The sequence below is a fragment of the Uloborus diversus genome, chromosome 1 (assembly GCF_026930045.1).
Source record: "Uloborus diversus isolate 005 chromosome 1, Udiv.v.3.1, whole genome shotgun sequence".
NCBI classification, from domain to species: domain Eukaryota; kingdom Metazoa; phylum Arthropoda; class Arachnida; order Araneae; family Uloboridae; genus Uloborus; species Uloborus diversus.
Window position 1 is genome coordinate 212318983 of NC_072731.1, and position 23704 is coordinate 212342686.

Consider the following 23704-nt stretch of genomic DNA (forward strand, 5'->3'; position numbering starts at 1 on the left):
ACTTAAAAATAATAAATGAAATAGTTAAATGAATTTATCCTCTTTTCGGCTGATGCCCCTCCCCCTAAAATGCGCTACTGATCAAAACACAGCGAGAAATTGATTCCATGTGCTGCCGAGACGAACTTAGCTACCAAAAAGCGCCATCTGTGCATCTGACGTCACATAAATTGATCACCCATTTATGTCACGTGCTTTTGTTCTCATTTGCTTCATCTTCCCAAAGTAATGATTGAAGTTAACAAAAAAATTCCGTAAAATTTTAAATGAATTCTTTTGTAATTTTTAATAATCATAAGAAAGAGCAATAGGCTATTTAAAAAATTGATTCTTTCTAGTCTATACCTCTACTGCAGCGTTTCTGGTGGCTGCTATGAAATTTAAACCGATTAATCAAAGTTGAAGTATTGGTTTCTCTTTTTGTATTGCATTCTACACTGTTTATTTTGGTCTGGTTTCGCTTATGATCGAAGCCATTAAATATTTTTGTGTTGGACTTTTAAACTAATATTGAAGTAAGTTGGTATCCAAATTGTACATAATGTTTTCTCTCCAATGGAATGAATTAAATTTTTAGTGAAAAAGGATCTGCATTTTCATTTGACGTTTTTAGAACTTGCGTCACGTCATCCTTTAGTTACATGACTTTCCTTTCAAAATATTTTTTGTTGATGTAATTTTACGACTCTGAAAAATTGAATATAAACACTTGTTTACTGCTTTGTACTGTACAACTTGGAATGTAATCGATACTTTTATGTTATTTCATGTATGTATTTTAAAATTATAGCAATTTCATTACTTTTTATATTCTTCAAATTTTTATCTTATTCTTTTCAAGTAAAAGGAAACATTTAACTAAGTTCAATTGTTGTATGGAAAAATAATATTGAAAGAAAAAGGATTTCTTCTCTTAAAATTTAATTTCTTTAAATAATTTCAGCTTAATTTTGCTTACACTAATTTCTTATTCAAAAATAGTATGCTCATCGAAGCTGGCAAAAATTATACGCTTTTCTCATTATTTTGTGTCCAGGATTCTTTTGTAAATATCTCTTTTTTGGTTATTATTATTACTTTGTTGGAATGGTAATTAATATTTTGAAAGTACTTTTAATTTCGTGAAATTTCGAAAAAAGTTCAGTGAAGAAGTCATACATTACCTAGATTAGAGAGGTACCCAGTGGCACTTTGGCCGAGTACTCGACCTTTCACTACTCAGCTGAGTACCCAGTTTCAATTATGTTTTAAGAAGAACCACTGACACATACGTGACGAATTTTGAACTCGGAATAGTAGTATACACCTCCATGTCCAAATAATAGTTTTTAAAATTAAAATTCCAGCTGAAATTTAACTACTCATTATTTAAAAGATTTTGTTTGTGTCAATAATTTTACAAATAAGTTATTTTTTAAATTAAAAATAAATAAAATGCATTATTAATCAAGTTGTAATTATGTAAAACAAATTATATCAATCTATATACTTCTAGTTCACCAAAGGTAAATCATTTTCGAAAGCAAATGAAACAACATTAAAAGCACAAATGTGCAGGAGCACAGCAGACACGTGTTTCTGCATTACAAGCTGCATCTTTTTTAGTGAATAAAATGTGAGCTATTGAATATAAAAAATTCAACTTTTGTTGAATGTCTTTAAATCCAAAAGCTCACATTTTGTGCATTGAAAAAAGCATTCCTTGCAGGGTTGGGTTTTGGACTGTCCAAAACTGGTTTAGGACAGGACAGGTGGTTTTTACCGTCCAAAACTGTCCAAAACAATGCTAAAGCTGAAGGGGTGTAATCTAATCAATTTGTATTTACTACAATATTTGTAATGCATAAATATAAATATTAATGAGTATTTGATAACACTTTTCTCCAAAATGTTTATTTAAAAAATATTTTACTTAAAATAAAATGCCAATAACTCTATCACATAAAACTTTCTTTTATAACAGTTGGTAGAGCCATAAAAGGAAATTCACATTGCTACCAAGACAACTAATTTCAGTTCCATTTATAACTCAAAGGAATGTTATTAAATGTATAATATTTTTTAAAAAGCTTCATTTTTTTAATGGTTTTAATTTATTTTTGCAAATAAATTTTGCGTGATGTTTTAATGAAAGTTATTTTTAAATCATAGATTAAAGAACAAGAAATTAATGATTAAACACAACTTATCTTTTAAAACTTGTGCAATTCTTTTTTTAGTTCATATCTTAATATTTAAAAATCTTCTGTGCGGACGTTTGTCACCATAAGCCTTTTAAACGGCTGGGCCGATTTTGATCAAATTTTTCATGTATAATTAAGTTGTAGCAAGCATGGTTTCGAATTGCGATGGATCGTATCGGAAACGTTTTTGTTAATTAATTAATTTAAACATTGGATGGTTATATCTCCCAAATGATTAATATTGTAACGGATTCGGTGCGACTTCCACTTTCTTGAAATGAAGACACAGTTCTTGATAAAAGTACAGGAAATTTATTTACACTATGTACAGGAAAGATCGTCAACAACTGCAAAATTATTCATCAGCAATTAAGCAATTATCACGCAACACCGTAAACTCAACGTTTACACACGTATTTACTTCCAAATACGAAAACAACACAGCGAAATGCCTCGCTAGAAACAGAGCTAATACACACACTCAGTTCGAAATCTGAATCGAAACTCCACTGTTTTTCCATCGCTAACGGCTTTTATAAACATCGAAGAATTTTCCACAACATTCTTTCTGCTTCCAGAAATACGTAGACCGTTTTACAACTACACTTCCATTGATAAAATCAGTGAATGAAATAAGAAAAAAAGAATAGGGGGTTGTATACTTTAGCCATATGAAAAAGGGGTTGTATATTCATTACGGGAAACTATTTACAGGTTACGTTCCTACAATAATTACTATTTACAGAATTTGTAACATTGCCCCCTTCCTATGGACTGCACGTCCCGGGCAGTACAATCCCCAGAAAGGGTGCCAAACTTCTATCACAAGTTTACAAATATACACATTAATTAATAACTAACAGATACAGAAAACACAATAATAACAAGAAATATTACTAAACATTAAAAGCAAAAATTAATTATCTACAACTTTTATGTTATCAACCATGGTTGTTTACGTAATACTCATGAACTATGGCCATAGTATGGGGCTAACCGATCATAATGTACAACCCTAGGTTTTGCATTAGGTGATTTTTGGATCCTCACTACGACGTCATTCAGTCGGTTAAGGACTTTGTAGGGTCCATCCCAATGCGACTGCAATTTGGGTGACAGACCTTTCCGTCGGATGGGATTCCATAACCAAACCTTGTCGCCTTCGTTGAATTCATGTCCAGTAGACCTTGTGTCGTATCTGGTCTTCATCTTCTCCGCCGCGATGTTGATTCGCTCTCGTGCGAAGTTATGAACGTCTTCCAACCGGGCCTGGAGATCCTGGATGTACTCCTCAGGCGATGAAGGCGCATCCGGAGGACGACCGAAGACGAGATCACAAGGTAGCCGAAGCTCTCGTCCGAAGAGCATCTGAGATGGGGCATATCCGGTAGTCTCGTGGACAGCACTACGGTAGGCCAGCAGGAACAAAGGTAGCTTCTTGTCCCAATCCTGTTGATTTCTGGATACCATAAGCGAGAGATTATTCAGGATTGTGCGGTTAAATCTCTCCACCATGCCGTCCGATTGTGGGTGTAGTGGTGTTGTCCTAGTTTTCTCAATTCCGAAAATTTGACATAGGCCCTTAAACACAGCAGAGATGAAATTCCTCCCTTGATCGGAATGAATCTGCAAAGGTGTTCCGTATCTCGAGATCCAATGTTGGACTAGAGTCTCTGCTACGGTGGTAGCCTCTTGATCTGGAATGGGATATGCTTCCGGCCATTTGGTGAAGTAGTCGATGGAAACAAGAATGTATTTGTTCCCATCAGCAGTTCTTGGTAGAGGACCCAGGATGTCGATCCCAATTCGTTCGAAAGGAGCTCCAACGTTGTACAGATGTAGCTTCCCTCTGCTTCTTTTCTTCGGTCCTTTACGAGCAGCACAGGCGTCACAAGAATGGCACCACTTCTCCACGTCATCCTTCGCCTTGCTCCAGAAGAAGCGTTCCCGAACTTTATTGAGAGTTTTCAAGACACCAAAATGTCCTCCAGTCGCACTACTATGTATTTCTTTCAGAACATCTGAAATCCTGGATCGAGGAAGTAGTAACTGCCACCTAGATGTCTTGCCGTCGTCAGATTCCCATTTCCGGTGTAGCACGCCGTTCCGTAAATGGAGTGAGTTCCATAAAGCCCAGTATCTTTTTGTTGCAGGACTGAAGATGGAAACGTCCTGCCAGCTAGGGCGTCGACTGTCACTTTCCATGAACTCTAAAATTGGTTTTATGTCGGGGTCTTCAAGTTGATCTTTTCGAACTTGGTCATCACTCCATGGATCAGGTTCTGATGATGTTGGAGTCACTGTCACCTGATAGGCGGTAGGGCTAGTCGTTCCATACTGTTTCTCGATTCGGGAACAATAGTGGCAGTTCTCAGGACAAGGTCTCCTTGATAAAGCGTCAGCATTACTGTGAGATAACCCTTTTCGATGCTTGATCTCCATGTCATATTCTGGAGCCGCTGTATCCATCTGGCTATCTGACCTTCCGGATTTTTGAAGTTCAAAAGCCAAGTTAATGAGGCATGATCTGTCCGAAGCAGAAATTTTCGGCCGTAGAGGTAATGATGGAAGTGTTCTACAGCTTTCACTATGGCCAGTAACTCCTTTCTGGTGACGCAGTAATTTCGCTCCGACTTCGATAAGCATTTGCTCCAATAAGCGATGACATGTTCATTTCCGTCAATTTCTTGGGATAAAACAGCTCCGATGCCCTCGTTGCTCGCATCAGTGTCCAGGATGAAGGATTTTTCAGGCTGAGGATAGGCGAGGATAGGCGTTGATGTTAAAGCCTCCTTCAGTCGTAGAAATGCATCTTCGCATTCTTTGGACCATTCAAACTTTTGCTTGCTCTCCGTCAGCTTATGCAAAGGTCGTGCAATGTTGGAAAAACCCTTCACAAACTTCCTATAGTACGTGCAGAGCCCCAGGAAACTTCGCAGCTGATGGATGTTTTCGGGACGACTCCAACTCTTGACAGCAGACACCTTTTCTGGATCGGTTTGTACACCCTCAGAAGAGATGATGTGACCAAGGTAGTTCACTTCCCGGCGGAACAAATTACATTTGGACGGGCTTAACTTCAGATTGGCTTCCTTAAGCTTTTGCAGCACCTTCCTAAGATTTGCCAGATGTTCTTCGAAACTGCGTCCCACGATGATGATATCGTCTAAATAGACCAGACAGGATTCGTAGGAAAGTCCTCTTAACACTGTCTCCATAAGACGCTCGAACGTAGCTGGTGCATTGCAGAGGCCGAAGGGCATAACTTTAAACTGCCACAAGCCTTGTCCAGTTGTAAACGCTGTCTTCTCTCGGTCGTCAGGGTGTATTTCAACCTGCCAGTAGCCGCTCTTCAAGTCCAGGGTCGAAAACCACTTGTGTCCGGAAAGAGTGTCCAAGGTGTCGTCTATCCGTGGAAGAGGGTAACTGTCTTTCTTGGTGATTTCATTCAGTCGTCGGTAATCGACACAAAATCTGGTGGAGCCATCTTTCTTTCGGACCAAGACGATGGGAGAGGCCCAAGGACTGGATGAAGGTTCGATTACATCATTCTCCTTCATCTCTTTCAGGAGGGTCTCAACCTCTTCCTTCTTGGCGAACGGTAGTCGTCTTGGATGCTGTTTAATAGGGAGGTGTTCTCCAGTGTAAATCCTATGCTGCGTTAAATTCGTACGGCCAACATCCTCCGATGTAGATGAAAACAGATGCTTGAAGTCGTCCACCAATTGTTCCGCAGCAGTTCTTTGATCTTTCGATAATGGCGCACTCCCAATTAACTTCGACGTCAAGGACTCAGAAGACACAGTCTCAGGGGAATTGATTCTTCTAATGATGCAGTTTACTGGAGTACAAGTTGCTAACACTTCACCTTTCCGGATATTCCTTGGCCTTTCACTCACGTTGGCGACTCTCACGGGAATTACATCCTTAGAAAGGTCCACAAGCGTAGATGCTACCAGCACTCCTTTTAGGCTATTGCTTAGGTTAGGGTATTCAATGAGTCCAAATCGAAAACTATTGGTTTCTTCAATGGAGCCAGGTATTAATGATTCTGACCTTGAGGGAATCGATAAATCTGTTCGGGCTATTATTTGATGAGCGGATTTTACATCACTTTCTGCGGGGAAAACAGCTATGTCTTCTCTCATCGAGTGCAGCTCATTAGTCTTGAAGTCGAGAGTGAAGTCATATTTCTTTAAAAAGTCCAATCCGAGAATGAAGGGGTCCGTGATATTAGCGACGAATGCCGTATGATGGTAGGTGGCATTCCCAAACACTATTTCCAAGTCCACTTTACCGTCAATCTCAATTTTGTCACCTGTCACCGTCTGGAGACTTACGCGTGGCGAGGTCCACAGCAGTTTCAATCCAAATTCACGAGCCACATCTGTCCTAATGATTGTCACATTGGCTCCAGTGTCCACAATCAGTCTGCAGGGGTTCCCATTTACATGTGCGTAAATGAAAAGTCCATCACTGCCACTACTAGAAGAGGAAATCTGCAGAGCTTTAGTGGTGGTGATTTCCTTCCCTCGCGTAGCTTGGCGAGCCGGACAACTCCTTCGCAGGTGTCCTTCACTACCGCATTTCCAGCACTTCTGCTCTTGTTTCTTTTGGGCTGTTATGCTGCTCAGATGTCTTGTCAAGTCACCGAGTTGTCTCTCAAGTTCAGCGAGGTGGGACGACCTGGAATCAGACTCATCAGCTTCCTGAGTCCGGATTAGATGGCGATCCACACGGGTTGCTTCTTGGGCGGCCTCGTATCTCATCGCATACACAACGGCAGAATTCAGGTCTTTGACATCCGCCATCCGTAGAGCTTTCTGGATTTCCGGATCTCGAACCCCGTCGATGTAGTAGTTGAGTGCCAGGTTGTCTCGAACATCCGCCGGGCAGTCGCAAAAAGCAAGATGAGACAGTCTCTCGACGTCCGCCGCTAGCTCTTGCAGGGTTTCCCCAGTTTTCTGGAAACGGGACTTCAACTGGAGTCGGCTGAAGTCTTTCTGGCACTTCTCACCGAAGCGAAGCTCCAACGCAGATGTGAGGGCGGCGAAATCCAGGCGCTGGCTGTCCGGAAGGGTCCGAAGAATGTCCGCTGCGTCACTTCTCAGGGATGCTGCAAGATGACAGGCCTTGGTAGCAGAGTCCCATCCGTTCGCTTCCGCCACTATCATGAATTGAGTTTTGTAAACCTGCCACGAAGTTTTCCCATCAAATGTGGCAAGTTTAATGGACGGTCGAGCAACCGATGTGGGAGCGCCAAACTGTACAGAGCTGCTTTCCGCGATCGCCAATCTCCTTTCCAGGTCTTTAAAGATGTCTTCTTTAAGTTGATGAAATTTTCTATCTTCTTCTTCCAGTTTATTTTCTACAGCATTGCATCGGCCTTCAACGGAACTTAATTTTTCTTCAAATTTCTCTTCCATTTTATTTTCCACTGCGATGAATCGGCCTTCAACTGCCTCAAACTTTCCTTCAATAGCATCAACTCGATGCTCTATCTCATTAAATTTATTTTCCATCACAGTCTTTACCGAAGTAAGATCGTTTTTAATTTCCTCTTGGTTAGAAACTAGGTCATTTTTCAGCACCGTTAAATCACTTTTCAATTGGTTTTGATTAGCCGCCATATCATTTTTTAATTGTTCTTGATTAGCTGCCATATCATTTTTTAATTGTTCTTGATTAGCTGCCATATCATTTTTTAATTGTTCTTGATTAGCAGCCAAACTTTCGGTCAAGTCACTTTTCACAGCATTAATTGCTTCCAGAAGTTGTTTTAATTGGTCATCCATTGCGCGAGTAATCACCATAAAAACAAAGTCTATAAATTCAAACAGTCTTTATGAAAAAAAATGTCCAAAGTCACACTTACTCCAAGAAAGTCCAGAAGAAGCCCCACGTTGGGCGCCAATTGTAACGGATTCGGTGCGACTTCCACTTTCTTGAAATGAAGACACAGTTCTTGATAAAAGCACAGGAAATTTATTTACACTATGTACAGGAAAGATCGTCAACAACTGCAAAATTATTCATCAGCAATTAAGCAATTATCACGCAACACCGTAAACTCAACGTTTACACACGTATTTACTTCCAAATACGAAAACAACACAGCGAAATGCCTCGCTAGAAACAGAGCTAATACACACACTCAGTTCGAAATCTGAATCGAAACTCCACTGTTTTTCCATCGCTAACGGCTTTTATAAACATCGAAGAATTTTCCACAACATTCTTTCTGCTTCCAGAAATACGTAGACCGTTTTACAACTACACTTCCATTGATAAAATCAGTGAATGAAATAAGAAAAAAAGAATAGGGGGTTGTATACTTTAGCCATATGAAAAAGGGGTTGTATATTCATTACGGGAAACTATTTACAGGTTACGTTCCTACAATAATTACTATTTACAGAATTTGTAACAATATTTATTTTAACCTATTGTTGAGCGAGAATTGAAATAAATATTTAACCCGTTGCCAAAAGACAATAAGAATGCCAGCTCTGCTTTTTGTAATGAAATTTCCTACTGTGACATGTAAATTGAGAATAGATAATACGTAGAGAGAGAGAGAGAGAGTGAAGCCTTCACTTCTTGAAAGCGACGATTTTAGTAATATAATATTTTAAAGTTAAGTACTGGAAGAAATTGGGTTTCTTACACTAACCAAATGATCAGAAAGTATCGTACCTAGCAACATTTGTTTCACGGCTCAAATCCATCTGAGTTTTGGCACCAATGGCAAGGATTAAAAACTAATCAGTTATTAAAGGAAAAGATGGTGGGATTTAAAGACCAAACAAATTTTATTTTAGTCAAGATAAATTACAACAAAAGATCAGTGCAGTGGAAGATTTTTATCCTTGGCGGAAAGATCAAATTAGGCAATATATGAAGGTTATTCAAGTACGCAAGGAAAGATAGTAAGTGAGACAAATGCTCAGATAGAGACAGCGAGATTTTAAAGTTTTCGTTCAAAAGATCAGACCGCTAACCGGTCAGAGTTCGTTTCGCTCACTGATCGACTGGATTACAGGAACGTAGTGACTTGATGACTTTGGCCACAAACAATAGAGTTGCGGGATCATTTGTTTGCATTTTAAAACTACTGTTAATGTAATTTATAGTATTTTTTGTTTATTTGGCAAAATGTTTCAAATTGCAAAGAATTGTTTTTGGTTTTTAAAGAGTGTTTAGTCATGTTAGTTGAAGAATGTTCATTTTACGTCGGGAAGGGGGGGGGAGTAGTTTTCGCTTATTCAGGGAACTGTTTTTACCTTTATCTTTTTTTTAAACGATATCCTTCAAATTGTTTTATTCTTTTTCATATGGAGGACGTTGAAGCGGGATTTGTCGTTTATTTTAGGTGGGTAGTTAATTTTTTACACTTAATATCTGAGGACAATTTTTATCCTTTGAGTATGGCTGAAGGAAAAAAATCATACAATCTATGATGAAGATCTTTCAAGTATGCAAGAAAAAGTAGTTAATAAAACAACTGCTCAGTGGGCATTAGATAAATCAAGTTGTAATAAATATACGCATTCTGACACCAAGCAGCTTAAAACATTTCTTTTTTACTAATTTTTTGTTTCTGAAGAAAAAGGTTCAAACATTTAATAGTTTGTTGAAATTTTTTAACTTTTCTATCTACAAAGTTTGAACAGAACAACGTCTGTCGGTCCTCTAGTTTTTAATATAATACAATCTGTAACAACAAAAAAAAAAAAAAAATCATTTATTGCATTTAAGTCAATTATTGCACTATATTTTGAACACAATCTTTCGACACATGCATAAATGTCGAAAAATTTGGTTTATGGAAACAAAAAGAGAAAAAACTCATGCATACAAATTGAAATATTTAAAGAAGAATTTAATTTCTACATAACTAGATTAAAATCTGCTGTATATATAAGCTATATATATATTTATACTTGAATGTTCACATTAAATAAATATTTTAAATAGTCAAAAAAAAAAAAAAACATAATTTTGACACAGTTTGTTCTGTTTTTGATATTTTCTCACACAATATGGTTTTTCAAAAAATAGTTTTGGACACTTTTGGACACAAGAGTTTTGAACCGGATGGTAAAAGCCTTGCCAACTCTGCTTTCATTTGACCATATGCACAAGCATAAGTAAATTTGATTACCATTATGAAAAAAAAATAGTAATAATAATAATAATAAATAAAATAAACTCATGCATACAAATTTAAATTTAAATCAAATATTCAACTTCTACAACTAGATTAAAATCAGTGGCATAAATAAGTTGTATGTTCACATTGAATAAATGTTCAATATAAAACTTTACTTGGATTCATTTTATTCTGTTTTTTGATGTTTTCTCACAAAATGCAATTTCTCTAAAAATATAGTTTTGGACACTTTCGAACAATTTTGGACACAAGGGTTTTGGACAGGACGGTAAAAACCAGGGTTTTTACCGTGGTTTTTACCATAGTGTCTAAAACCCTTGACCTTGCCAACCCTGATTCATTGTTATGCTGAAACATGTGTCTGCAGTGTTCCTGCACATTTGTGCTTTTAACGTTGTTTTATTTTTTAAGAAAAAGTATTTTTATGCATTTTATAAATTTTGTTTGTGGCAAAAAGCCATTTAATAATATAAAAATTTCACATTTTCTGTACTTACCTTTTTTGCCCCATTTTTTAATACAGTCTACATTTATGAAATACACTGGTGTGCAAAAATTAAGGACGAAGTCGAAAAATTAGCATATAAGCTGAACAAAGAGGCAGAGCGGACAGAAAGACCAATCAGGAGATTAAGTAAGGTGATGTACGGTAGCACATGCGCAGATATGCAGGCAGACGTAATGGGGGAGTGTCTGAGTAGTATAAAGCATGTTGTCGGTGTAAGATCAGTATTTCTGGCAAAGAGATTGCACGCCGTATAGCAGTTAAAATCACACCGAGTTGCTGCTTCAGCGAGAAATGGCGAATAATCAATCTGTTAGACGACATCTGGATGCTTTTACCTGAGGTCGGATCATTGGGAAGTTGGAGGAAGGCCGCAGTGTGACAAGTGTGGCCGCAGAGTTCGGAATTGCTCACAGCATCGTTTCACGATTTTGGAGACAATTTCATACTACAGGAACAGCTATCCGGGGGTTCAGTAGTGGTCACCCACGAGAAACCACACCCGCAGATGACTGGTATATTGTCTTACAGGCCAGAAGAAACAGGCGGCAGACAGCGGGAGAAATCGTTAGACACATGACACAGGCGACTGGACGACCGATATCGCGTTTTACCGTGGCCAGAAGACTGCACGGTGGTGGTCTGTTTGCACGACGCCCTATACGGTGTGTACCTCTAAACGTCTGTCCATCGGAGAAGGCGTTCTCTGTGGTGCCGGGAATACCGGAATTGGAGAGACAATGAATGGGGACGAGTACTCTTTACAGATGAGAGCAGATTCAGTCTGAGTAACGATTCTCATCGCATACTCATCTAGAGAGAGCGTTGAAGCCGCAATCATCCCTCGAACATCATTGAAAGAGACAGGTATGGAGGTCGCGGTGTTCTCATTTGGGGAGGCATCATGCTTGGTAGTCGTACAGACCTTCACATCTTCGACGCAGGTTCAGTCAACGGGACCCGTTATTGTAATGAGATTCTTCTTCCATATGTGCATCTTTTTATAGGCGCTATGAGTCCGCAGTTCCTTTTCATGGACGACAATGCACCATGTCATCGCACAGTAGCTGCCGAACAGCTCTTAGAGGGTGAGGATATTGAACGTATGGATTGGCCGGCATGATCTCCGGATCTCAAACCCATCGAGCATGTATGGGATTTTCTAGGCAGATGCTTGGCAGCTCGTACCTTACCACCAGTAACGATTCGGGAGCTTCGATGGACACTGCAAGACAAATGGGCAGCAATGCCTCAACAACTCATTGACACCCTCATTCTCAGCATGGGCAGACGCTGTGAAACCTACCTAGCAGTGGGGGGGGGGGGGATTATATCCCCTATTAAAGACTGGATGTATCTTGCTTTACACCCATCACAGGGATGTTTCGGCCTTCAGTCGCATTGCGCTCCATGCTACTTTTTCAATAAAGCTTTTTATCCCTCTGATTTCTCTTTTAGTAAGTGTTGCTTACATTACACATGTCCTTACGTATTGGGGATCTTACGGTATTATTGGGTGAGTGCAAAAGTTTGTGCGGAGTTGCAATAGATGGCGTTAGAACGGGCGTGTTGTCATTAATGCCACTATCTACGTAAGTCAGATTGTTGAAAAAGTGACATGTGCAGCTTTCATTCCAATCAAAATAATTTGTGCAGATACAAACTGCTTCGAGAAAGATTACTTTTAAAATGAGTGTTGATAAAGTGCATTTACGGCATGTTATGCTTTACGAGTTTCGGAAGGGAATAAATGTTGCAGCAGCCGTAAAAAACATTCAAGACGTTTATCAAGATCAAGCACCAGCTAAACGAACTGGAAAAATGGTTCGCAAAATTTCGTTGCGGAGATTTTAAGCTAGAAGACGAGCCACGCTCAGGTCGACCTTCCGACATTGATGACGACGTTTTGCGTTCTTTAGTTTAGAATACTCCGCGAATTTCAACAGAGGAAGTTGCTACAGCACTTAACGTTGACCGATCAACCGCTTTTCGGCGTTAAAAAAAAATTGAATTTGATTTAAAGCTTGATATATGGGTGCCCCATTTGTTGACGGAGAGCAACAAAATCCAGCGAATTTCTGCTGCCGTATCTTTACTCGGGCGGCTCAAAAACAAGCCGTTTTTGGATCGATTAGTGACGGGCGATGAAAAATGGGTCCTGTACAACAACGTTCAGCGCAAACGCACATGGAAACAGGCAGGTGAAATGGTGACGCAATGGCAAAGGCCAGTTTGCACCCGATGAAGGTGATGCTCTGTGTTTGGTTGGGTTGCAAGGGTATAATTTATTTTGAGTTTCTCCCCGCCGGCCAAACGATTGATTCGGACAAGTACTGTCGTCAATTAACTAATCTGAACCGAGAAATCAAACAGAAACGTCCGAGTTTGTCAAATCGCAAAGGCGTAGTCTTTCATCAAGATAACGCTAGACCACACGTTTCAAGACAGACGCTACGCAAACTGAACATCCTGAAATGGGATGTCCTAACTCATCCACCGTATTCTCCTGATATTGCACCATCGGATTATCACTTATTCCGGTCTTTGCAAAATCATTTAAATGGAAAAAAACTTGACTCTTTGAATGCCTTACAAAACGTCGTGTCTTCGTTCTTTGAATCTAAACCACGCAGTTTTTATGATCCGGGCATCCGTATGCTGCCAGAACGTTGGAAGATTATAGACAACGATGGAGAATATATCATTGATTGAATAAAGAGTTTTGCTTGCTTAATCACTGTATGACTTTCTTTCACAAACTCCGCACGAACTTTTGCACTCACCCAATAAATGTGTTGATTTGGAAAGCTTTTGTACAAAGTTATATTGAAAAAACTATCTTGTCCTTCATTTTTGCACACCAGTGTACAATACAACCTAATGATATCAATAGAAAATAGCTTTTATTAAATCATTGTTATTTCACTCTATAGCTAATGGATTCTGTGGATCAGTCGGAGTTTCTTCAAAGCTGGTTTGATTTGAGCAAATCTGATTATGCTAAAGTCATCTTCTGTGATTTATATCATTCTCCGGAAGAGGGTGCAGTCGGTTGCCGTTTCCAGATCACTGACAATGTTCACGAAGATCCTTGTGATTATGTAGGCCTTTTCCGCGTTGGTTATGAAAGCCTGGAGCAGTGCATTGCATCTAAGATGCTATGTGAGACAGAATGTGAAGAAGATGGCAAGCAACTGCGATGCATTTTTGAAAGTGAGTATTATTCAATTTTTTATTTAAAAAAAACCACTCCTAGAATATAGGGGAGTTAGGCATGTTCATCTGCTATTCATTTTTTATCTCGTCAATAAATAAAATGAGCAGTTGAGTTTTCACCATAAATTTCATGAAATACAGCTCGTATCCCAGATTTTTTTGAGAATGTTCAATTGATTAACTTTTTTTTTATGTTAGTTTGAGCTTTGTGAATGGGACCAGTGTGCTTTGGGTTCGGGCATGTAACAACAAAAACAACTATTACAGTTTTAATAATAAATATTACCCTATGTTTGTAATTAACTTATGTTGTTTTATAATTAAAACTAAAAAGCAGTTTCAAGATCAGTATAACATATTACATAAACCATATAAGAACTTCTACTTTTACACTATAATATAGCATAAAAGTATAATATCGGTTCTGCTATATATCATATACCAGAACCATCCATATTTTCTCAGGAATTAGCACGTGTTTGGTCTTCATCAACTTCACTGCTAATACTAGAATGTTGTTTTTCTAATTCTTCTAAAAGATTTCATTTTTGTGGGTTTTCTAACAGTGGATAAACATACCCAGGTTATTGGTCTGAAAAAATGCTGTCATAACATTTTTCTTTATATATTAAAAAATAAGGAAGCTACAAATAATTATAAACTAAAAGAATTTTTTTTTCAAGCATAAGGGTAGCAATAATACAAGTCTTATTACTTTGAAAAAATACTTTAGCAACAATTTGGGAAATGTCTCCAAGACATGAAAATAAAAGCTAGCCCAACATGTTCCTAACTAAAAACGTTTTATAATTAATATATTTTAATGTTTATTATATTTTAATTCAGTTCATTACTCTCATTTTGTGAGATAAATTTCATATTGCACTGATGTAAATATCATTTTTGATTCAAGTTGTTGAAAGCATCATCCTTTTTTTTTAGTTCAGAGAAATTAAAAAGAAAAATTTTGTCATTTAGGTGAAGACCTTCCTGATATTGATGATGGATTTTATCAGTTCTTATATATCACTCGTGACAATGAAGTATGTGGAGCAAGTATGCCATTTGAAATCAAAAAGGTAAATTAATTTTTCCTTTTTTAGTATGAAGTTTTCTTTTGTATCATAAGATTTTGCTTTTACTGACTTTCTTACTTTATTTATTGTATTGTTTCATTAACAAACTCTTTCACTTAGCTGTTGATATCTTTGGAAAAAAAAAATCAAATTTTGTGGAGAAAAAAATGTTGTTGAAGTAATTAGGTTATGTTATAAGTCCATTTTTGCATATATCTAAAGTTCCCAGCTTTAGTTTTTTGGTTCCTTTTCTGTTGAAGTCATTAAGCAAGAAGTTGGCAAGTTAGCAAGTAGTCGATACCTGTCAGAAGACAAATTTCGAATATTTCTTGTATTGAAAAGTGCAGTAATTTAAAAACTTCTTCGGTTATTTTATCAACTAAAATCTAATTTTTTGTTCTGGTATCTCACATTTTTCAATTGTAAGAATAATGATCCTTATGATTGTCGGATGTAACCATAGGGTCATTCCATTTTAAATCAACAAATGGGGTGCGCATCACCATTTTTGATCTTGATGAAAATTTGCATGTGCATTCCTTTTATTTTCTGGACCTCAAAAAAAATAAATATTTTATTTTTTAAAAATTTACCCTTTGATATATAGGCCATTTTTGTTGGTGGCAACAGCAAAAATAGGGCATTTTGATGCTTTATCTTATGGACAACAACTTTTTTTCTATCAAAGCTTTTGAACTCAAACTTAGCCCATTGGAAAGCTAAAAAAAAGATCTTTTTATATATGATATCAATAAATTTCAGATTTAAAAAAAATACCAATTTTTTATGGTCAAAGTTTGCTATGAAAAACTATTTTTTTTACCACTTTTGAAAATTAAAAAACCCATAAAAGTTTTAGAATAACCAGCCCTATTTTTCATCATATATTTATATGCATGACTACTTATTGTATAAAAAAAATTGGCTTGTTACTCCGCCCCCTTTATGAGATATGCTCCCCCAAAGTTGCAAATTTTCAAAAAAATCCAGTTTTCAATGCTAAAAAAATGCATGTGGGGAGCCAGATAAAAAAAAATTTTATTTGTGGTATTTCAAGTACTTTTTACCAGCTTTCTAACAAAATAAAAGTTGTTTTGTTATTCAAAGGTGTTTGGCAAATATAAGGGTCTGAATTTTCAAATAATTGCACTGAAACAACGCAATTTTTTTTCCGCTTTTTAATCTTAGTTTTTTATTGAAAAGTGCGCTTCCCTTGCAAGAATTTTTGGTTAAGTGTTGTGAAAAATTTGGAACACCTGAAGAGCCACCATTTCATTGCCAATAAGCAAGCAGAGTTTTTAAAATAAAAAAAAGACGCTCTGGATAAGGGCATGGGCGCCCATAGGCAAAATTTTAAGGGATGTGGCTGGCTCAGATATTTTTCCTCATGGTTTAGCAGGATATTTTCCCTGTAGAAACCGATTTCAGTACGGATTAGTGTTAATAAGATTTAACATTTTTAAAAATAACTTATTCGTTTATGGAAAAAGAAAAAATGTTCTAAAGTACTAAAAGCAAGGAAGTTCTAATTTCTAAGGGGGAGGGGGGGGGGTAAGCCCCTAATTGCCCCCCCCCCCACCTACCATATGGGCATCCTTGGATAAGGTAGAAGTTTTGGTACTTTGAGACTTCTCAGAAAATTTTTCTTGTGTTGTCCAAGACGAGGTCCAGACCTATCACTGGTCAGGTGTTCAATGCACACTTCCTTTTGTTGTATACTGGCAAAAAAATTGGAAATGTTCAAACGAAGTTTTTGCTTTCTAAGTGATTACCTGGATCACAACACTATCGCAAAGATCCTTGTTAAATAAATTAAGGCAAACCACCCTTCAGTTTCAAAATTAACCTACTTTTCAGATGGGTCTGCTGCACACTATAAAAGCAGAAAGAACTTCATTAACCTCAGCCACCACGAAGAGGACTTAGGTATAAAAGCAGAGTGGCATGTTTTTGCTACATCCCATGGGAACGTCCCATGCAATGGGATTGGTGGAACAGTAAAGAGTCTAGTTCGAAAGACTAGTTTACAGCGCCCAATTAATAATCAAATCTTAAATCCATTAGATGTACATGATTATTGCACCAAACATATTAATGGTTTAACAATTTTCAATGTTTCCTGTGATGATGTTAACATGGTAGCAAAGGATCTTGAAAAAAGATGTAAAGCAGCACTGCCACTACCCTAAACAGTCTTTTCACTGCTACATCTTGATCAACAGACATATCATTCATCCCAGACGCGCGTCTTTTCCTTCAGATTTTACAATTTTTCAGGTCATGAAAGACGAACCTGCTGAACAAAAAGCAAGAATCCGAAAGAAATTATCAGATTATGTTTGCTGTGTGTATGATAGTGACTGGTGGCTAGGAGAAGTGTTGGAAGTAAAAGTATTCAATGTAGAAGAAGACTGCAGGATTCACTTTTTCATCCTAAAGGGCCTGGAATATCATTTAAAAAATTAAGTGATGATGACCAAACTTGGGTTCGATTGCAAGACATTTTAAAAATCTTGATTGCATCAGAACTATGGTCTGCACAAGGAAGAGGTCACAATATCATACCTGTGATGAGTGAACATTTATCAACTCTTCTCCGTGAGACAAAATACTGGAGAAAATAGCATTGAAAGATTTATGTCCCTAACTGTTAAAAATGTTAAATTGTCTTTTTAAAGTTCAAATACAATACGTCATAACTCTTCAAGTCTTTTTTTAAAACCATTTAAAGCAAAGAATAAGGTATATAATTACATTTCAATAAAAAAAAACTAAAATTAAAAAGTGAAAAAAAAAAAAAATGTGTTGTTTCAGCGAAATTATTTGAAAATTCAGACCCTTATATTTTCCAAACACCTTTGAATAACAAAGCAACTTTTATTTTGTTAGAAAGCTTGTAAAAAGTACTTGAAATACCACAAATAAAATTTTTTTTATCTGGCCCCCCACATGCATTTTTGTAGCATTGAAAACTGGATTTTTTTGAAAATTTGCAACTTTGGGGGAACTTATCTCATAAAGGGGGCGGAGTAACAAGCCAATTTTTTTTATACAATACGTAGTCATGCATATAAATATTGATGAAAAATAGGGCTATACATACATATATATATATATATATATATATATATATATATATATACAGAAAAGCACCGTTTATACATTTCTCTTTGGTACGTTTTTTGAATTGGTCCCTGCAGAATCCAATACATTTTAATGCTATGTATTGGATTAAATCTATTATCTATTGTATGTTTTTCCCCTTATTACACTTTTTTCATACAGTCCCTTCAAAAACGTATAAACTCTGCTTCACTGTACAGATATTTTATATATCTATGTATTAAAAATCTTAGCACAATAAAAATCAGTACCAGTGAAGATTGGTAAGTATTTTCCTTCTCTCATTGAAGAAATCTGAGAAAGATTTGGATTGAAATAGGATGGAGGAACACATTAAGTTAAAAATCTAATATTTGTTTTACCTACTGGTTTCACTTTTCATAGAATCCCCCTTGCCAACATATTTGCAAATTTAAATTTGTAGGACCAAATTTTAAAATTCAAAACCACATAATAAAAACAAACTAGAAAAATATTTGTAGTTTGCGAACAAATGGTTATTTTAAAAGTCTGAATTAGAATTGAACTAATAATAAAGTAGCTATCCACTACTCTAGAAATCTGCCTCTCAACATACGACATTTAGTATCGTTTATAGAAATAATACATTTCAAATTCAACAGCAAAAAAAAATGTTTAGATTTAATATTTTAGGATAAATTAAATTGATTAAAATAAAGCCTGTAAAAATAAATATATGAACAGGATTTATTACTTTTTAGTTATTAAAATATAACTTTCAATTATCAAAACTTCTGAAGTATTCAAAAATGCAAAAAGATTAGCAAAACTGGTGTGCAATGGCGGCACGTTTCCCGAAAATAATTGCATTTATTATTTATTAAAATAAAACTTAAAATAAGCTGACAACTTCCGACTGCCAAAAAAATTAAAATATGTTGGTACAAGATGCAAAAGGAAATCTAAAGCACAAGATGCAATTATCCTCAAAGTGCGATTCCAAAGTTAGCATGGCTCCAAAAATAAATTCTTTTATTAAAATGGAACATGAAACAAGCTAATCTAAGGTAGCACACATCAAAATAACTTTTGCTTATCAAAAATATGAAGACAATTGTACAAGATGCAAAAAGATTGAAAATTCAACCACGAGGTGCAGCTCCCCGCGAAGTGCGGTTACAAAGGAAGCATGGCTTCAAAAATAAATTCTTTTATAAAAATATAACATAAAACAACTAATATAAGGTTGCATTTGTCTAAATAACTTTCGTCTGTCAAAAATATTAAGATATGAATAAGATGCAAAAGGATTTAAAACTCAACCACGTGGTTATAGTTATACGCGAAGTACGATTACAAAGAAAGCACGATTCCAAAAATAAATCAAGTCTTTAAAATAAACATAAAAATAAGCTAATTTAAGGCAGCCTGTGCCAAAATAACTTCTGATTATCAAAAATATTAAAATCTGTACAAGATCCAAAGGGATTGAAAACTCAACCACGAAGAGCAATTCCCCGCAAAGTACGATTACAAAGGAAGCGTGGCTTCAAAAATTAATTCTTTTATTAAAATGGAACATAGACCAAGCTAATCTAAGGTAGTATACGTCAAAATAACTTTCATTTGTCAAAAATATTAAGAAATGAACAAGATGCAAAGCTATTGAAAACTCAACCACGAGGTGCAGTTCCCCGCGAAGTACGATTACAAAGGAAGCATGGATCCAAAAATAAATCCATTCATTAAAATCAAACACGAAATAAGCTAATTAAATTTAGCCTGCGCAAAATAACTTCCGATTTTAAAAAATATTTTTAATATTTACAAGATGTAAAAGGTTTGAAATCTAAATCACGAAGTGCAATTTTTCGCACGAAGTACGATTTCAAATTTAATATGGCTTCCTAAATAAAAAGTCATGAAAATTAAACATTAAATAAGCTAATTTAACGCTGCATCTGTCAAAATATTTTCAGATTGAAAAAAAAATTATATTATATTAAAATATTTGCAAAAGATGTAAAAGGAACAAGGGAAGCAGATTTTCGCGAAGCAAGTCGTGAAAAGTTTCATGACACCTGGTGTAAGTCGGCCACTTTAAAGTAATTTGGTACTTCTAAAAATTGATTTTTAAATCGATAGCATATTATACAGCAGAAAAATAATGTATTTGGTGCCATGTTTAGTTTGTTACACACGTTACAGTAATCTTTCCAAAAAAAAAAAAAAAAAATTCTATAATAATGAAAAATGAACTGACTTGATGCTGGTTGTCTTCGTTTTGAAGAACTGAAATAAAGTCTTGGAAGATGTATCCAATTTTATTCTCTTTGAGCTACCTCTACTCGTCATTTTCAACCTTTTAAAAAGTTATCAGAATTAGCTACGCCGCCGTATTTACGTTTCCCCTCCTCAGGCACTGCAGATGCTGCGGTGTTGACCTTGATTGGGTTCAGGGATCATGTCTGCTGGACCGCGGGGAGGTTTCAGTTTTCACCCCCCCCCCCCCTTCCCGAACAATGCTCTAAGCCCCGAACGCAGTGTAGGTGTAGCAAACGGGAAGTGGTCAACGAATCAGCGAGGAGAGGGGCAACATTTCAACTTTTCTTGAAGGTCAGTAAGTGACCTCGCGCCTAGACGAGTGACTACCACAGCATGAAAAACTGGATCCGAAAGCACAGTGCAATCGATAACTTCAACTTGGGGGGATTTTTTTTCCCCTTTGGTCACCCGGGTGGCGATCGGCGCTGAAATCTTTGGTAGCCATTGAAAATTTTTGGTCGCCAATTGGCGAGTGGCGACCGCTAATCTGCACCTCTACCCCATAGTTAGATAACTAGATAATATAGACACACGTGTGCATGCCTTATATTTGATGCTGTGTGACATTAGGATGGCTGTTAGCTATAGGGCATTTTTTGAAAGTTAAAATTTCATTGCTCCCACCCTCTTATTTTGTGCCAATGAATAAAAAAAGGCTGCACAAAATTTCTCTTCATTTGGACAGTTTCTAGGGGTGCCTCAAATGCCTTAAAGTTCAACCAGTCTTAGAAATTTAGTAAAAGTTTTTACAAGATTACATTTTTCTTCAACAACGTAACAATTTGTAGGGAATAAATCCATATTATTATGTCAAATAATTTCTATAAAATCAAAACAAAGTGTGAACAAGCGAATGTGGAAATTTTTTTTCAAAAGTAAGGATTTAGTAAAAGTTGGACAGTTTTCTCGGTTTTTAGCAACAATATGTAACACAAATTTTTTCTTACTTTCATTTTTTGTGAGAATATTATTATATTCCTGAATTAATTTTACACCATGTCCTGCATATTGATAAATCACAACAACTATTTTGTCATGTTTTCCAATTCCGCTTATATAACCAGAGTCATCTTTCCAAGTTGAAGGATCTTTGTCACCTATGTTCCTGCTGTTGTATCTGGCCAAACTGCTCGAATTTCATCGGTAATACCCTGTTTTTCAAGTGCTTGATAAAGAGCCATGACTTTTTCTTCTCTTGATGATATTGAGATTTCAGGAACTCCCAGCAATTGCTCCATGCTTTGAAATTTTATTGTAAATTTCAAGCTATTGATCCTCTCAACTCCTGTGAATGCTAGGAGCAATTTTCCACCCCATTGTAACAATAATTCTTGGCAATCGTTAAGTTCAAATTTTTGTAGAACTTTTTCATGTCTCTCTTCCCTAAATATTTTTTGAAGGCACTGAAGACAAGTTCGATTTATAATTAGATCCTCAGTATCATGCCCAAGTGCTCTGCAGCAGGGACCAATATGAAAGTTTCATATCTCTCAGCGATACTTCAGAAAAATGAGGAGTAAGAACTGCAATATACCTTATGTTTCTGTTCGAGTCGTTATTCTCGTGCTTGTAATGTCATTTCTGTGTTAGTTGCTGGTGTTTGCTTAATAATGATAGAAGGACTGTCACTGTTGTCAAAACCATCATTGCTTGGGTTGCTTGAAATTAAATCATAAGTTCTTTATGTGACAAATTGTCATTTAATTTCTTCACAAGTTCTTTTCTTTCGAATAACTTCCTTCTTTTCCCATTAATTTTTTTCTCCTCCTTTTGTGCTTTTTTCAGTACCAATCATGGAGCTCAGGAGTCCTTTTTGCTCTGAAGAGCTAATAATTTCCTATTCTCTTCATTTTTGATCTCTTTCAAAGCATCTGCATGCACAATGTCGAAGAGATTGTCCATAAGTTCAGGTCTCCACCCCTCAAAAAGATCTCTTCTCCCTATTTTGACCTGGTGTTCTAGAAAAAAATTATGTAACTGTTTCTATGCATAATAGAGTTTAGACTAATTTATCAATTCAGTAGGCTGTTCTCCTAGTAAAAATTTGCATTTTGGTAGAAAACAGAAATTTTTTGTATCTCTAATGCTGCACTTTTTTTTTTGTCATACTTACATCTTTAGATTGTAAAAAAAGATGCTTAAAACTTGCCTGTTTGATGGTAGCTTTCCTCTAATAATTTTTTTGGACATGTAACCCAGAAGATCAACATAAAAATCACTTCTTAATTTGTGTGAAGAGACTTTGGTGCAATTTTACAAGTTTATTTTGATCGTCTCAAAAGGTCAGGCAAAAGTAACCAGCAGCACAAAGCACTCGTCAGTGAAAATTGTTGACAAAAGACGATGCTCAACTTGGTTTGGAAATAAGTGAAAGAGGCACATTTTGTAAAAATAGTTACCGCACAAACCACTCTCAAATAAAAATTAATGATACAGGCAATGTTATACTTGGTTAGAAAGCAAATAAACGATTCACATTTCATGAAAATGAAATTACAAATTAAGTTTACCTAATTATGTAAATATTTGATTTATTTTGTAAAAAATATATATATTAACCTTTCATAATGCAAAAGGAAAATATCAAGTGTTTTCTCATATTCAATTAACAAAAGCAAATGTCATGTTATGGAAAACTCTGCATGCTAACAAAGTTTATAAAACTTGAATTAAATTATATTTATAATTAATTTTTAAATCACTCATCACAGGAGAACACAGTTTGAGTAAAATAACACTTGTAACAGGCAATAAGGCCGTCAAAAATGCAAATCTGATAGGGTTTTTTTTTAATTTGAAAAATGATTAAAAAACCTTTTTTTTTTTTCCTTGGTGAAAATTTGATAATTTCATGCTATTTGAGACACTCCTTAAACATTTCTGATTCAGCTAATATTTTGCACACATCATTTTTTTGTCCATTAAAACAAAATTGGAAGGTGGGAGCTAACTTTTTACACAGTTGAAAAATAAGGGCCACCCTAATATACATTTGCTGTAGATATGTGCATTAACTGAAAATTGTTAACAATATCCATATTAAACACTGATTATCTTCAAAATTTGAAGATAAATTTATGAAAATAATTCACTATTGCTTTCACGAATATACAATTAAAAGCAAAGTGCATTTTCGTACTAA

General features: G+C 36.0%; 1 protein-coding gene across 1 annotated transcript in view; it reads left to right on the forward strand.

Moving 5' to 3' along the window:
- Positions 1-439: 439 nt before the first annotated feature.
- The window catches only part of LOC129224747 (tax1-binding protein 1 homolog), a 96423-nt gene continuing 73158 nt past the window's right edge, over positions 440-23704 (forward strand). Inside the window, exons 1-3 of the mRNA XM_054859299.1 lie at positions 440-515; positions 13795-14074; positions 15056-15156. Coding sequence (XP_054715274.1) covers positions 13798-14074; positions 15056-15156 — 378 coding nt within the window. The 5' untranslated portion in view covers positions 440-515; positions 13795-13797. The remainder of the gene's footprint in view (positions 516-13794; positions 14075-15055; positions 15157-23704) is intronic.